This window comes from Oreochromis niloticus, linkage group LG8 (assembly GCF_001858045.2).
Source record: "Oreochromis niloticus isolate F11D_XX linkage group LG8, O_niloticus_UMD_NMBU, whole genome shotgun sequence".
Lineage (NCBI taxonomy): Eukaryota > Metazoa > Chordata > Actinopteri > Cichliformes > Cichlidae > Oreochromis > Oreochromis niloticus.
The window spans coordinates 4,371,726-4,384,060 of record NC_031973.2 but is presented as its reverse complement, the minus strand read 5'-3'; the positions used below and the strand labels follow the sequence as shown (position 1 = coordinate 4,384,060).

Below are 12,335 nucleotides of genomic sequence, written 5' to 3'. Positions count from 1 at the left end.
TTACGATGACTACATCCATCTTTTGTATACAGTCTACAATAAGGCCTCACATTTCCAGCTTGGTGCTTGAGGAATGTGAAGCTTCTGGATCCTCTGATAGCAAACACAGCCAATAATAATTGCAGACATCAGGTGCTGTTAGCTGCTGACAAGTGTGATTAATTACCATTCTAAAAGTCATAAACCATAAATGATTAAAGACAGTGGTTGTGAGACCCGCAGACAATGAATTTAGTCATGAGAACCTGCAGCCTTGCACTAATCATATAATAGATAGCATTTCTGTGTCAGCAATTTGAATTAACACAATTAAAATAAGTGAGGATCTAAAAAGAAATTTCAGCATATCTCTTCAAGTGAGTCCACAGGGAGGATTTCACTGGTACAAGTCTTCAAAGAAATGCAATTAATCAGATTATGAGGAACGAGATGGAAAGTAAGGCCTAAAAGTTGGGATCAGCCAGGATCTTGAGTCCCGGCATGGAAAAAGGGGCCTCTAAACACAAATAAATGGTAGAACCCTCCACCTCCCTCATACAATTGGAGAGAGTCCTGGAGAGGCCTTCGGTGACCCCAGTGATCACTAGGTTTTACTCAGAAAATGTGCTTAAAAGTAATTAAAAAAATTAAACATCAATAGAGAAGAAAAACGATCAAAAAGTAAATCGAAATGACCGTAGGCAAACATAAAATACAGGAAAAACAATAAACTAGAAACAGATTTTTCTAATGTTGCATTTCCGTGTTTTGTTTTTTGACTCCCTATAGTCCTTGTGTTTATGTGTGGATTTCTTTATTTAATTATCATTATTTGTCTCTTTTGTGGCCGATTTCTGTTTCCCTGTAGTCATTTCTCGTCGGTTAAAAAAAAGGAAAAGAAAAAGAAAAACTCTGAGGGCCCGGTTCTCAGTGTCTGAAACTTGAATAAACTTGTGTACGGCTCACTTCCTCGACATTTTGTGCACTGTGCGCACAAGGCTCTGCCGACACGCTGATTGGACCGCGGAGACATCTGGGCGGGTTATCCGTTACACCATGCGTGCTACGATTGGACGCGGTGTGATAGTGGGAAGTTGCCGTACGCCGGTGTCTCCCTGGTTGCGCAAGACGCCATTTTGGGGTGACAGTGAGAGATAACGGAAAGATCGAGAAGCTGTCGTTTTAAAGGTAATAACCCACATAAACTCGCTTGTTTTTTTTGCTGTAACGCCATTTATTGTACGGCGATTGTCGCACGGTACCAGCGATTCGATTTAGTTTCGCCTGAGCATGACGTCACGAGGTTCTTTCTCAACTGTGACGCGGCATTTAGCTAACGGCTGTTAGCTTAGCGAGCTATCGTGTATCAGATCTTTTAATGTTCACGCCTAAGAAACCAGGCCTCAGTTTTGCAGGTGGATTTCGTAGCAGGTCATCGTTAGATTTATTAATAATATATACTGTAACCGACAGTGGTCAGTAGACCGTAGACGAACGGTGTCGCCTGCTCGTCGCAAGTTAGCATATGCTAGGAAAACTAGCTATCTGGCTGAAGCATCCGCCCTTAGTGAAGCGAACTGTATCCTGTTTCGAGTGCTGGTAACCAGGTAAAGAGAGAAAACTTCAGACTTTACACAGAAAATCTGCGCGTTCACATAGCACAACGTTTCAGCCTTTATTGACACATACTGATATGAACTTTACATTAACTTAGGTTGACCTTATGGTTGAAAGCTAGCGTCTTGTGACGGCTCACTCGTACAGAAACATTATCCTAACCGGCTATTGCAGAGTTTTCTAGCTGGAACAGGCCTCTCTTATCTTTTCATCAGTTAGCTATTCGCTTTATCCACGGTTGTACAGCTTAGCCTCAGGATATGCGATTTTTCTGCTGTTAAATAATTGACACATAGGAAGTTTTAACACTTCTGTAGTGTAGAAGTTAATGGCTGATGTTGGTCGGCCAGAGTTAGCTCTTAACTTAGAGTCGTAGACGAAAGCCTCAGTCATTCGCTTGTGTAAACATTTAACTTGTTCTCCTCCGTGTGTCTCACAATGTACCTCGTTTTTTCGACTAAATATACAGCTGTCATCGAACTGCTCTAATGTGGTGTACCTCTATGAACTGACTAACGATAAAACGATGGTAAATCAGTCCAGATGTCAGCTGTTTTCTCTGATACATTTTCCCTGTATTCACTGCCTCTCACCATACTGCACTGAAACAGATTAACAGCAGACCGTACACTGCCTTAACCCTGTCTCCGTCTCTGCTTTGACAGCTTCATCACCATGGGGAATGTATTTGCGAGCTTATTCAAAGGCCTGTTTGGCAAAAAAGAAATGAGGATTCTAATGGTGGGGCTGGATGCGGCTGGAAAAACAACTATCCTATATAAACTCAAACTCGGAGAGATAGTCACCACCATTCCCACCATTGGTATGGACATTTACATCTATCACTCCACTGTCATTATTGTAAAGAAGCTGTATTTTTAGACTGCTTTGAGAAGATGTTATTAGTTATTTCCCATTGTTATTAGAGAGGACAAAAAAAAATCCTGTTCACCAGATCTTCAGGTCTTTTAAACATCTGACTGTTAATTTGTTTTAATTACAAGGGATACACTGTTACGAAATTTAGGGTCATGACTAATATATCTACTTTTTGGATTTTCTTTTCTTTTTTTTATTGCTATTTACTTCTTACTTTGTTTCAGGGCAAGTAATTAAATCATAATTAAAATTAATGGATCTATTTTAAAGTCTGTTTAAAAAAAAAAACTTAACCAGAAGTGATGTGGTAAATATTGGCCACAAAAGCAGGTGAATGCCATTACCAGTCCACTGGGTGACCAATCATTTTGTAGCTTTAAGCAGTTAAGGTAATTTTTTTTGTGTGTGTGTGTGTGTGTCCAAGTTTAATGCGTTTTGATCTACAGCAACCAGATGTTTCCTTATTTCAGATTTTCTGGACCATTTCATTTTAACAATGGTTTAACAAAGAATAAGTGATAAAATGAGAGTAACTGAAGACCGTTTCTTGATTAAAATGCAGTCATGAAATGTTGACTTTAAAAATAAAGTCATATTAGGAACAAACAGTGGAAAAAAAAATAAAAAAAATAATAAATCGTAGAAATCTTTACCTGCGTGTAGTGTTTGCTGTCGAGTGGTCCAAAGCCTTTTAGTGACTCATCTGTTTCCTCTCCTTTTTTTTTTCTTTTTTTTTCCCTTTCCTTTTCGCAGGTTTTAATGTTGAAACTGTAGAATACAAGAACATCAGCTTCACAGTTTGGGATGTGGGCGGTCAGGACAAAATCAGGCCGCTGTGGCGCCACTACTTCCAGAACACTCAAGGTGAGGTGAAAGGGGGTGTGCAGTGGCATTATCTTAGCTGGCAGTTGTGTCAGTGAGCATTACTGCCCGTAGGTGGCCTCGTTGGTGCATAGAGGATATTAAAGAGACCAATGACTCACATGCCATTGTTCCATTCTCAAAGGGCGTATTGTGTGACTCCTCTACTGTTTCCTGATGTGTAACTCATCAGAATGTATAGGCCTATGCTGTCTTGTGTTTGCCACTCATGATCCGGCTTGTAAGCAAACTAAGTTGAACATTTTGTGGTGTCTTTAATCTTCAGAAATTAATTGTGATTGAAGCCACCTTATTTGCTGCACTGCCACCAGTGCTCCTGTGGTTTCCCTGCATGCATTAGATGAACGTCACCTTCCACATACTGAGCACCCAAGTGTGAAATTGAATGTGTGAATCATTTCAGTGATGATCTAAGACGCAGCATCATTAAACAAACAGCATGTCTGACTACAGAATTTTCTTCTGCAGCAAACAAGGAAAGTTGTGTTTGGGCTAGAGAGCCGAGTATTGGTTAATGATTTCATGATTAAGGTGACAGAAAATTGTTCTTTCCGTTATTTTTCCAGGCAAAAAAGATTAAGGTTCTATGCAAAATTAGACCTGCGGACCATCTCAATCTAGTCTGATGTCCTTAATGGTCTAGCCTCTCCCCAAGAAACGTTTTAAAAAAAAAAAAAAAAAAAAAAAAAAAGACACGACACTTCAGTTTTTTATGATGACCTGTTACATCTTCACTCTAATGGTAAAGTTGTGAATAATTTAAAGTTCTTAGCATGCAAGTGGATTTTTTTTTTTTTGACAATCTAACAGAAAATTCTGTTTAAAGTGTTTCCCTGATCTTACGTTATCTAAGTCAGTATTGTCTTCTGAGGTGGGGGGGAAAAGCTGCCCATCACTGTTTTAGGTTTTTAACACTGACTGTTTTTAACCTGTAGAGATGTAAAAAAAAAAAAAATTGTCAAATGTCTCATGGTGCTGTGATGCCCTTAATGCTCATACAAAGTTATTGTACTACAACTGAAATGCTTAGAATATCTAAAATAGAAATTGTCTCTATCAGTTCTGTCAAAAACATAATGAAAATGGCCATTCTGAATTATAGCTTGACATCTTGATCCCAACATGAAGAGAGTCCAAACAGTGATCAATCTCAGTTATATTAGAAGATCTCTGGCAGAGGTGATAAATGATTAGCAACACTTCCTGGAATTACTGCAGTGCAAAAATACTGCTTAACTGAGTTTATCTGTGGCTTATCAGAGCTGTTAAAATGATATTAATAGAGTTTACAAGTTACTTTCCCATAAGTCCAATAAAGCCTTCTTAACAAGTGTTTCACTGAACCGTGTCCGTCAAGCTTCCACATTTATTACGTCTTTCTGTCCGAACATCATGAGTTAAAATGAGAGTTTGTACAACTTTGTAGTTATACTCAGTAAACATGAGTAGAAAGTTGCTGGTTGGTGTTGTGTGAAATGTTCCCAAGTTATCACTTCGCTGTTAGCTTCCTCTGCGCTACGAAAAACACAGAACTGAATAGTTCAGACCATATAGCGGATTATTGTCTGTGATATCTGATCCAGGTTCTGTAGATAGGATTAACCAATATATAATCAGATTGGTGTTTACCTAAAAATGCGTAATTATCTATCACTTACGGTAACAAAGAATCAACCCTCAAAACAAAGAAAAACCAGCACTCCTGTCCTTGATCATGATCCATCAGCTGAACACCAGCTCAGTCTCAAGAATCCTAAATTTCAGGCAAACTGACCAAATTAACAGCATCACTGTGTCCTGTAGAAATTCCTTTCATTTTTGTGCCCTTCACATCTCAGCACAGAGTCTGTAATGTAACAGGTGGGTCAGTGGTGCTGCATACAGATTCTGGTCTAGCTTCACAAACAAATAGTATCTCAGTTATAGCATGTGATCACGTCTTGCCCTGTTACATGAATATAAAAACATCCTGTTTGTACATTCAGTGAGCTGTGGGTATGATGAAACATTTCCCCAAACAAGCTGGCACACAGATCAGGAAGTGTGCTTCAGCCATAGGAAATTTAACAAAATTACCTCCGTTTTCTTGGCTTTGTCTTTATTTTTTGTGTTAAATTTGAAGCAGGAAAACATCAAACGTTCAGAACACTGTACTTTCATCCATCCCTTATGTCATGAAGCTTTTTTTTTAATACGGTCATTAAACTGTCGGTTGTCTCAAAATACAGCTTTCATATGATCTATGACAACTGAAAATCATTTGGCAGCTTTATGTCATAAATTAATCTGTACTGAACTTATCAAATGACTGATGTGTTTAACAGCTTCTGGATTTAATATATTCTCACAGTCAGCAGACCTGAAGCTGCCAAATCACAAATTATTACTGATACTTTTTAAAAAGAAATTTACAGCCCACTCTACTGTTTTGGGGATTATTAAATGGCCAAGAGAGCTGGTCCAGACTGAATTATTACTGGAACAGAGTCAGAGCTTTTTATCTGGGACAATAGAGCATGTATTGTAACCAGAATATAAATGAAGACATGTTTCATCATTTTTTATCCTTTTTTTTTTTTTTTTTTGTATGCAGGGCTCATCTTCGTGGTGGACAGCAACGACAGGGAGAGGGTGAACGAGGCGAGGGAGGAACTGTCCAGAATGCTTGCCGAGGACGAACTCAGAGACGCCGTGCTGCTCGTTTTTGCAAATAAACAGGTGAGTTTGAGTTTTCTTCCTGCAGGGGATTCAGACACACGCAGAGCCAAGAAAAGAAATGAGCCTCAAAATTTACTTCTCTGTTGGTTTGGATGAAAAAGCTTTCAGATATCACGATCAAGACTTTATTTGTACAGGACCTTTCTTTAATTAAAAAAAAAGCCTCTCTGCTGGTTCAGAGGCAGAAATGAAAGTCTCAAAATGGTGTGAACTTCGACCTTAAATGTTTCCCTGTCTGGAATTTATATACTTTGAGATGGGACTGGGGAGCTTGTAGCTAGCCATGGTAATGTGGGCAGGCAGAAATATCAGGCGGCCATATTGTTCGAGACAAAGTCCATAAATTGGTGCATCCTGCTAGTAACCCGAAGGTTGCTGGTTTGAGGCCCTGTTAAGATGCTAGAATGTCTGGATTTGATGTACTCGAGTCCTGGCAAAAATAAACCAAAAACAATAACCTGATTAAACTAATATTTAAAAGAAGAATGGAGTCCATATGTAGAAGCTATTTCATTTTTATATTATCTTTTTACACTGAAGAACAGCTGTCACTGCAGGATCAACATCTGCACATTGATTCTCTATTCTCAAACCTGCCCTGCGGTAGTTCACATGTATTGAGAAGAAAAAGAAAGCATTGATTAGATAATGAGCTTTGTTAAATGTTAGGCTGCTCATTCATTTTATTTGTTTGTCAGAACTTGTCAGAAAATTGCAAATGATGATAAATCTCAGACAGATTTAATAGAAGTAACACCCCTCCCCCCTAAATGAACCGTGACTAAAACCGCTACAAACCACTTCGTTACTGATCTGTTGAAATCTTAAATGTGCTAACCAATAGACCTAACCACAGACATCAGTGACAGCAGAGAAAAACCAACAGGATATCGTCTCATCAACCTATCAGAACAGGTCATATGTTTGAGTGTTGTTAACCTGAGGAGAAAGGTTAACACCAACTTCACTGTTTCGGCAGGTTTATCAGTTCATGTAGATTCAAATGTTCATCTGGTGTTTTGTGTCTGGATGCTCTCTGTCAAGTTCACACCTTTGACACTTGGCTGTGTTTGGTTAGCAGGAGGTTCTGTTCAAAATCTTGCAGAGAGGCAGTTGTTGGTCGATCTTTGCAGACTTTCTGGTCTGTGTGCAGTTTTTAGCACAGTGTAAGTGCAGGATGTGAGCGAATCAGCAAAATTATTGATAAGGGGCCCATTAAATTCAAAACTTTTCATTGCTTCTGGCAAATGTGCACACTTTTGAGGGTTTGAGCATGTTCAAGCCCTCAAAAATGTAATTCATTAGTATTAATAATGTCAGCATAATATAACTTGTATTAATATAAAATAGTGTAATAATTGATCCCTATAGTAAAATAATAAAATCCAAATGTAAATATTAATAGAAATATGAAACTTAAATCAGTATTACGACTACTACTAAGGATGATTCAGTAAATGAATAATAAATGAGCCTTAGCACATTCAGTGTTCAGGCTGTTGTGAAAATGACTCCCATGATCTGTCACCACATTATGACATCATCCAGAAACTGGATGTTTATTGGCCCCCACCATCATCTATTCTGGATAACCCTCCTCTCTGACTCTGAGAATGATAAAAATAAGATTATTTAATACGACCTGAAACAAATGACTTTTTTTTTTTTTGTCATCCCCTAAGCCACTGCTGTAGCCCCCTGGTGGCCATTAAAGAGAGTGCAGGATTAAGGCACTTTCACATTGCCTGAACTGTTCACAAGCTTTTCTACTGTTGATGAAAGCTTGTGGGATTTTTGGTTCAGATGGTTAAAAATGGTTAGAACTGCATCAGAACTGGCTGTTTTCTCTCCCTCTAGGATCTCCCCAACGCCATGAATGCTGCAGAGATCACAGACAAGCTGGGCCTGCACGCCCTCCGCCAGCGCAGCTGGTACATCCAGGCCACCTGTGCCACCAGTGGAGACGGCTTGTACGAGGGCCTCGACTGGCTCTCCAACCAGCTGAAGAACCAGAAATGATCCATTCCAGCAGTTTTGAATTATTATTTTTTCGTTTGTTTGTTTGTTGTTGTTTTTTTTTTTTCTCTGTTTCGACACAGCGGCAGCACCGGATCCAGGCCCCCCTCTGTGCCCCTCTAACTCCTCTGCCCCGGCTCTTTCTTTCAACGCCTTTCTCCTGCTTTCTCTTCCTCCTCGTCAGTACTCTTGGGGCTCTAGCCTGTGCTGCTTGTGTGTGTGTGTGTGGGTGTGGGTGTGTGCGTGTGGGTGTGTATGCCTGTGTGGGTGTGAAGGCGTCTCTGTGTATGCTGGCTGGGATCGGGAGTAACCCTGGCGTGCCTTTTACACACCTCCTGTGGAATCAGCAGTCTGGTTTTCAAGCCCCCCTCTCTCTCTTTCCATCCACCAAACTCAGTCTCTGCCCTGCTCGGCCTGCCCCCTCCTCACCTAATCTAAGTCTTGCACGGCCCCCCCACCTTGACCCTGTTCTGCCCCGCCCTTACTCTTCAGAGGAAGCACGGTTTTCATACGGCAAAGAAAGAGCAAGGGTGCAACCCCCTACTCCTCCCTGTAGAATATATCTATGTTGACTAGAAATGCCCCCCTCCCTCCCACCTTCAGTGCTTAGGTGTTCATTTTAATCTGATTTTTGAGACCTCAAACCCACCAAGAGATTCAGTAAATTGCATCTTAACCTGTATCAGGTCGAAGCAAATGGAAAAAAAAAACAAAAAATGGAAAATTAAAAAAAAAAAAAAGTAAGAAAAGAGAAAATCCCATCCTTGATCATTCTGGTGTCATCTGAAAATCATGCTGTTTGTTTTATTAATATTATTATTATTATATTGGAATATAAAAGATTATTCTTAGCAATGGTTCTCCAGTGAACACTACCTTTCTCCCCTCCCACCACTAAGTGAGAGCGTGAAGCACAAAAGAAGAAAAAAATTAAAAAATTAAACTCTACGAGAATATGCAATTCTTGACTTTGGGTTGCTGGCGTTTAAATCCTGGGATTAAATTAGGATTTTCCTTTTTCTTTTTTTCTTTTTTTTTTTTTTTTTGGAGATGACCTTCAGTGTTTCCATGCCAGATACAAGGTGTTGGACATTTCGCACACTTCAGACTGAGGCAGGTGTCCTGATACATTCACAGGCTTCACATGTTATTCCTTTAAAGAGATGTTACATGTTATTTTTTTTCTGTAACTAGTTTTAGCATTTCTATTTGTACTTTGACTGCTGAACCAAATGCATTTGAGCAGTATGACAAATCCTGTATACGGAAGTAGAAAGTGCATCCTCGAGGGCCTCAGACGAGTTTCTTTTTCTTCTCACCAACGGTTGGCACTTTTATTTTGAAAGTCTGAAAGCATCCAGCTGTGTGTGATCTTTTTTTTTTTTTCTTCCTGGTTGGGATGAAGGATTGGCACCAAAAAAAAAAAAAAAACCATGATAAAAAATAAAATAATGAAGGCTCTCTATAACTGTGAAGGGTCCAGACGTCTGGGTGTTTACAGGCAGAAAAGACCAACACAGTTAGTACTCTGTCGGAGGCTTGTCGGCGAGCTGGAAGGACTTGGTGGTAGACCTGTTGAGGGGAATGGGTGTGCAGTTAGCTGGTCGTCCTCAGTGTTGAACCATGGGGGTTAGAGCTGGCACTTCTGTCAAGAATGATTGTAAATCTGTAAGTTCCCCTATAAACTGTTTCTGTGGGGATTTCCTGAACACATTAATAAACATGATTTGATCCAACAGCTGTTGGAGAGGCTTTTTATTTTCTCACGTGTTACAGTGGTGGATCTTTGCATTAAACAAGTTTGTAATAATGAGGCAATCCCTGTGAAACTTCAGTCCTCAGATGGCGCCCAGTCTGGACAGCTTTTTTTTTTTTTCCCCCCTTGGCTCATAGTGTGGTGGTGTACACATTCATAGTACTTAACAAGCAAGAGATCCGGAGAAGGGATGCAAATCCCTTGGGATTTTTTTTTTTTTGTTTGGTGTTTAAAAAAAATAAAATGTGGAGCTACCTGCTGTGGTCAACGCTTTTTAATGACCAGCAGGGGGAGACTCCTGGTTCCAATGGAGCCCTCAGATGACTTGCTCTGTGGCCTCGCTCAACATTTTTCTGGTGATTTTATGGGCAGAATTATTCATTTTGGGTCATACTGAGTAAAACAAAGCTCATTTTGTGAGTTATGCTGATTATTACAGTCAGGAGGATAAACCACACTATGCTTGGTGGCTAACCTTTTCAGGAAATATCCATAGAGGCCAAAACCGGTTTGCAAAGAAGTTTGCAAACGTTTTAATATGGGGTCTATGAAGGTGAGACGATGAGTTGCAATTCATGCAAAGTCTGATTTCACCTAATTTAAATATTTATGTAAAGTAGGAGTGATTGATATATTTTATTTGAAACATTTGAACATATGACTCCGCAAACTGAAGGTGATACTATGCTGTCAAAATGTGTTGACTGTAGAGAGGACAGAGGTGGGTTCCTGTCATTGATGCAAAATAAAGGAAATGCATCTTAATATTAATTCATTCATTTTGGCACTCCTGGCTCTCCATATGGTAAAAAAGTCTGTCTGCTGAAGTGGCTGCTGGCTGCAGAAACACTAACCAAGAAAAGGAAGACGTGCTAGGTTTGTTTTCTCTTCAGGACAGCGTTTCTGTTCCTGTTGGGTTTACTCAGACACACTTCTTAAAAGTTTCTTTCGCCAGCACAAAGTCTGTGTTTGAATGAACTGCGGGAATTCTTAATCTTTCAGGAAATAACAGTAAACCTTTCTAAAAGAGAAGAGAGAGATTTAATAAATTAAGTTGCTGCATTCATGACGTGAAATTACTGTGAAAGCACAGGTTTGCATAATTACCCTGCAGAGGCAGAAGTGTTTCCTCTAAGTTTAAACATGAATATGTTTATGAAATATTAAACTTTTGTTTGTTTCTTGCTCTGACAGCAGTCTGTAAAAATGTAACCAGGACTAAACTGCTGGTTAAACTTTGAACAGAAAAGCTCAGCCTCCAGATTTCACCTCTAGGTGGAGACTAACATACACAGTCACGTACATACAGGCCTGCTGCAGACTAGAGTTCCAGTCTGAGTGAGAATGAAACTATAAAATCGAGACAATTAGTTATCAGTAAGGCAGAAAAAGCATTTTGGTGTCTGGTAAAACAAACCAAAAAACCCCCCCCAAAGTTTTTATTAGTTTATATGAAACAGAGAAAAAGCCCAGATTTTTCATTTTTATTCATGATTAATTTTTAGATGTTAAAATGTCAAAATAATAAAAACTAATTTGCACAAATCTGTTTTTTTCTAGTCAGTTATTATTTTCTTGACTAATTTGTGAGATAATTTATTCATATATATTTTTTAAAAAGTTTAACTTTTTTAAGTAAAAATACTACTTTAAAATATAAAAGCCTTGTATATGCAGTAAACAGGGTTAAAGGAAAATAACTGCTGGATAAAGTTGGATGGAACTTTTAAACAGTAAAGGCAGCCAATCAGTGACTTTTAATATTAAACCAGCAAAGATTTCCGGTTCCCATGCGGACAAAGAAGGCAACGTTTTCTTGCTCTTCTAGGTGGGCCTCTGTTTTAAGAAGGTTAAAGGGACTTTTCTGGCATACAATTAATGCAAAAAGATGCAAAATAGTCACAGAAAAACAGATGCAAAGCAAACACAACGACACTCAAAAGTGACCACAAAATTATCCAAGCTAACCATAGTGCTACAAAGGGCTACTTAGAGACACAAAAAACTGCAAAGAGATATAAACGAGCCAAAAAAGATGCAAAATAACTAAAGTAATGCAAAGCAACAAAAGCTGGGTTACACAACTGCATGCAAAATGGGCAGAGAGATGCAAAAAGCAGACACAAAGTAAGGCAGAGCAGACAAAAAGGCCCAAATGATCACAAAGTGACACAAGGATAAAAGTATCACAATGAGACAGAAAGAGAGAAAATAATAACAAAACTGATGCAAAGTGATTCAAAAAGATAAAGAATACACAGATGATACAAAACATCTCCATAGAGATGGAAAATTCTCAAAACAGATACAAAATAACTACAATAAAAAAAAAAATGAAACCTCACAATGGGGACGCAAAACAACCACAGAAATGCACAGGGGCACAAATAACCACAAAGTGACACAGAGTAATGGAAAGATGCATAAAGGAAGTAAAACTAGATGTGAAAAAACTGCAGAGATACAGAAACGTCCCAAAAGAAGTGTG

At 39.0% G+C, this 12,335-nt stretch overlaps 1 protein-coding gene across 1 annotated transcript; it reads left to right on the top strand.

The window, feature by feature from the left end:
• Positions 1 to 1,013: 1,013 nt before the first annotated feature.
• Positions 1,014 to 9,827, top strand: arf2b (ARF GTPase 2b). The gene is made up of 5 exons (XM_003448636.4): positions 1,014 to 1,167; positions 2,262 to 2,419; positions 3,229 to 3,339; positions 5,951 to 6,075; positions 7,933 to 9,827. Exons 2-5 carry the CDS (start codon positions 2,272 to 2,274, stop codon positions 8,092 to 8,094), a joined length of 546 nt encoding a protein of 181 aa, XP_003448684.1. The 5' UTR covers positions 1,014 to 1,167; positions 2,262 to 2,271; the 3' UTR covers positions 8,095 to 9,827.
• The last annotated feature ends 2,508 nt before the right edge of the window (positions 9,828 to 12,335 follow it).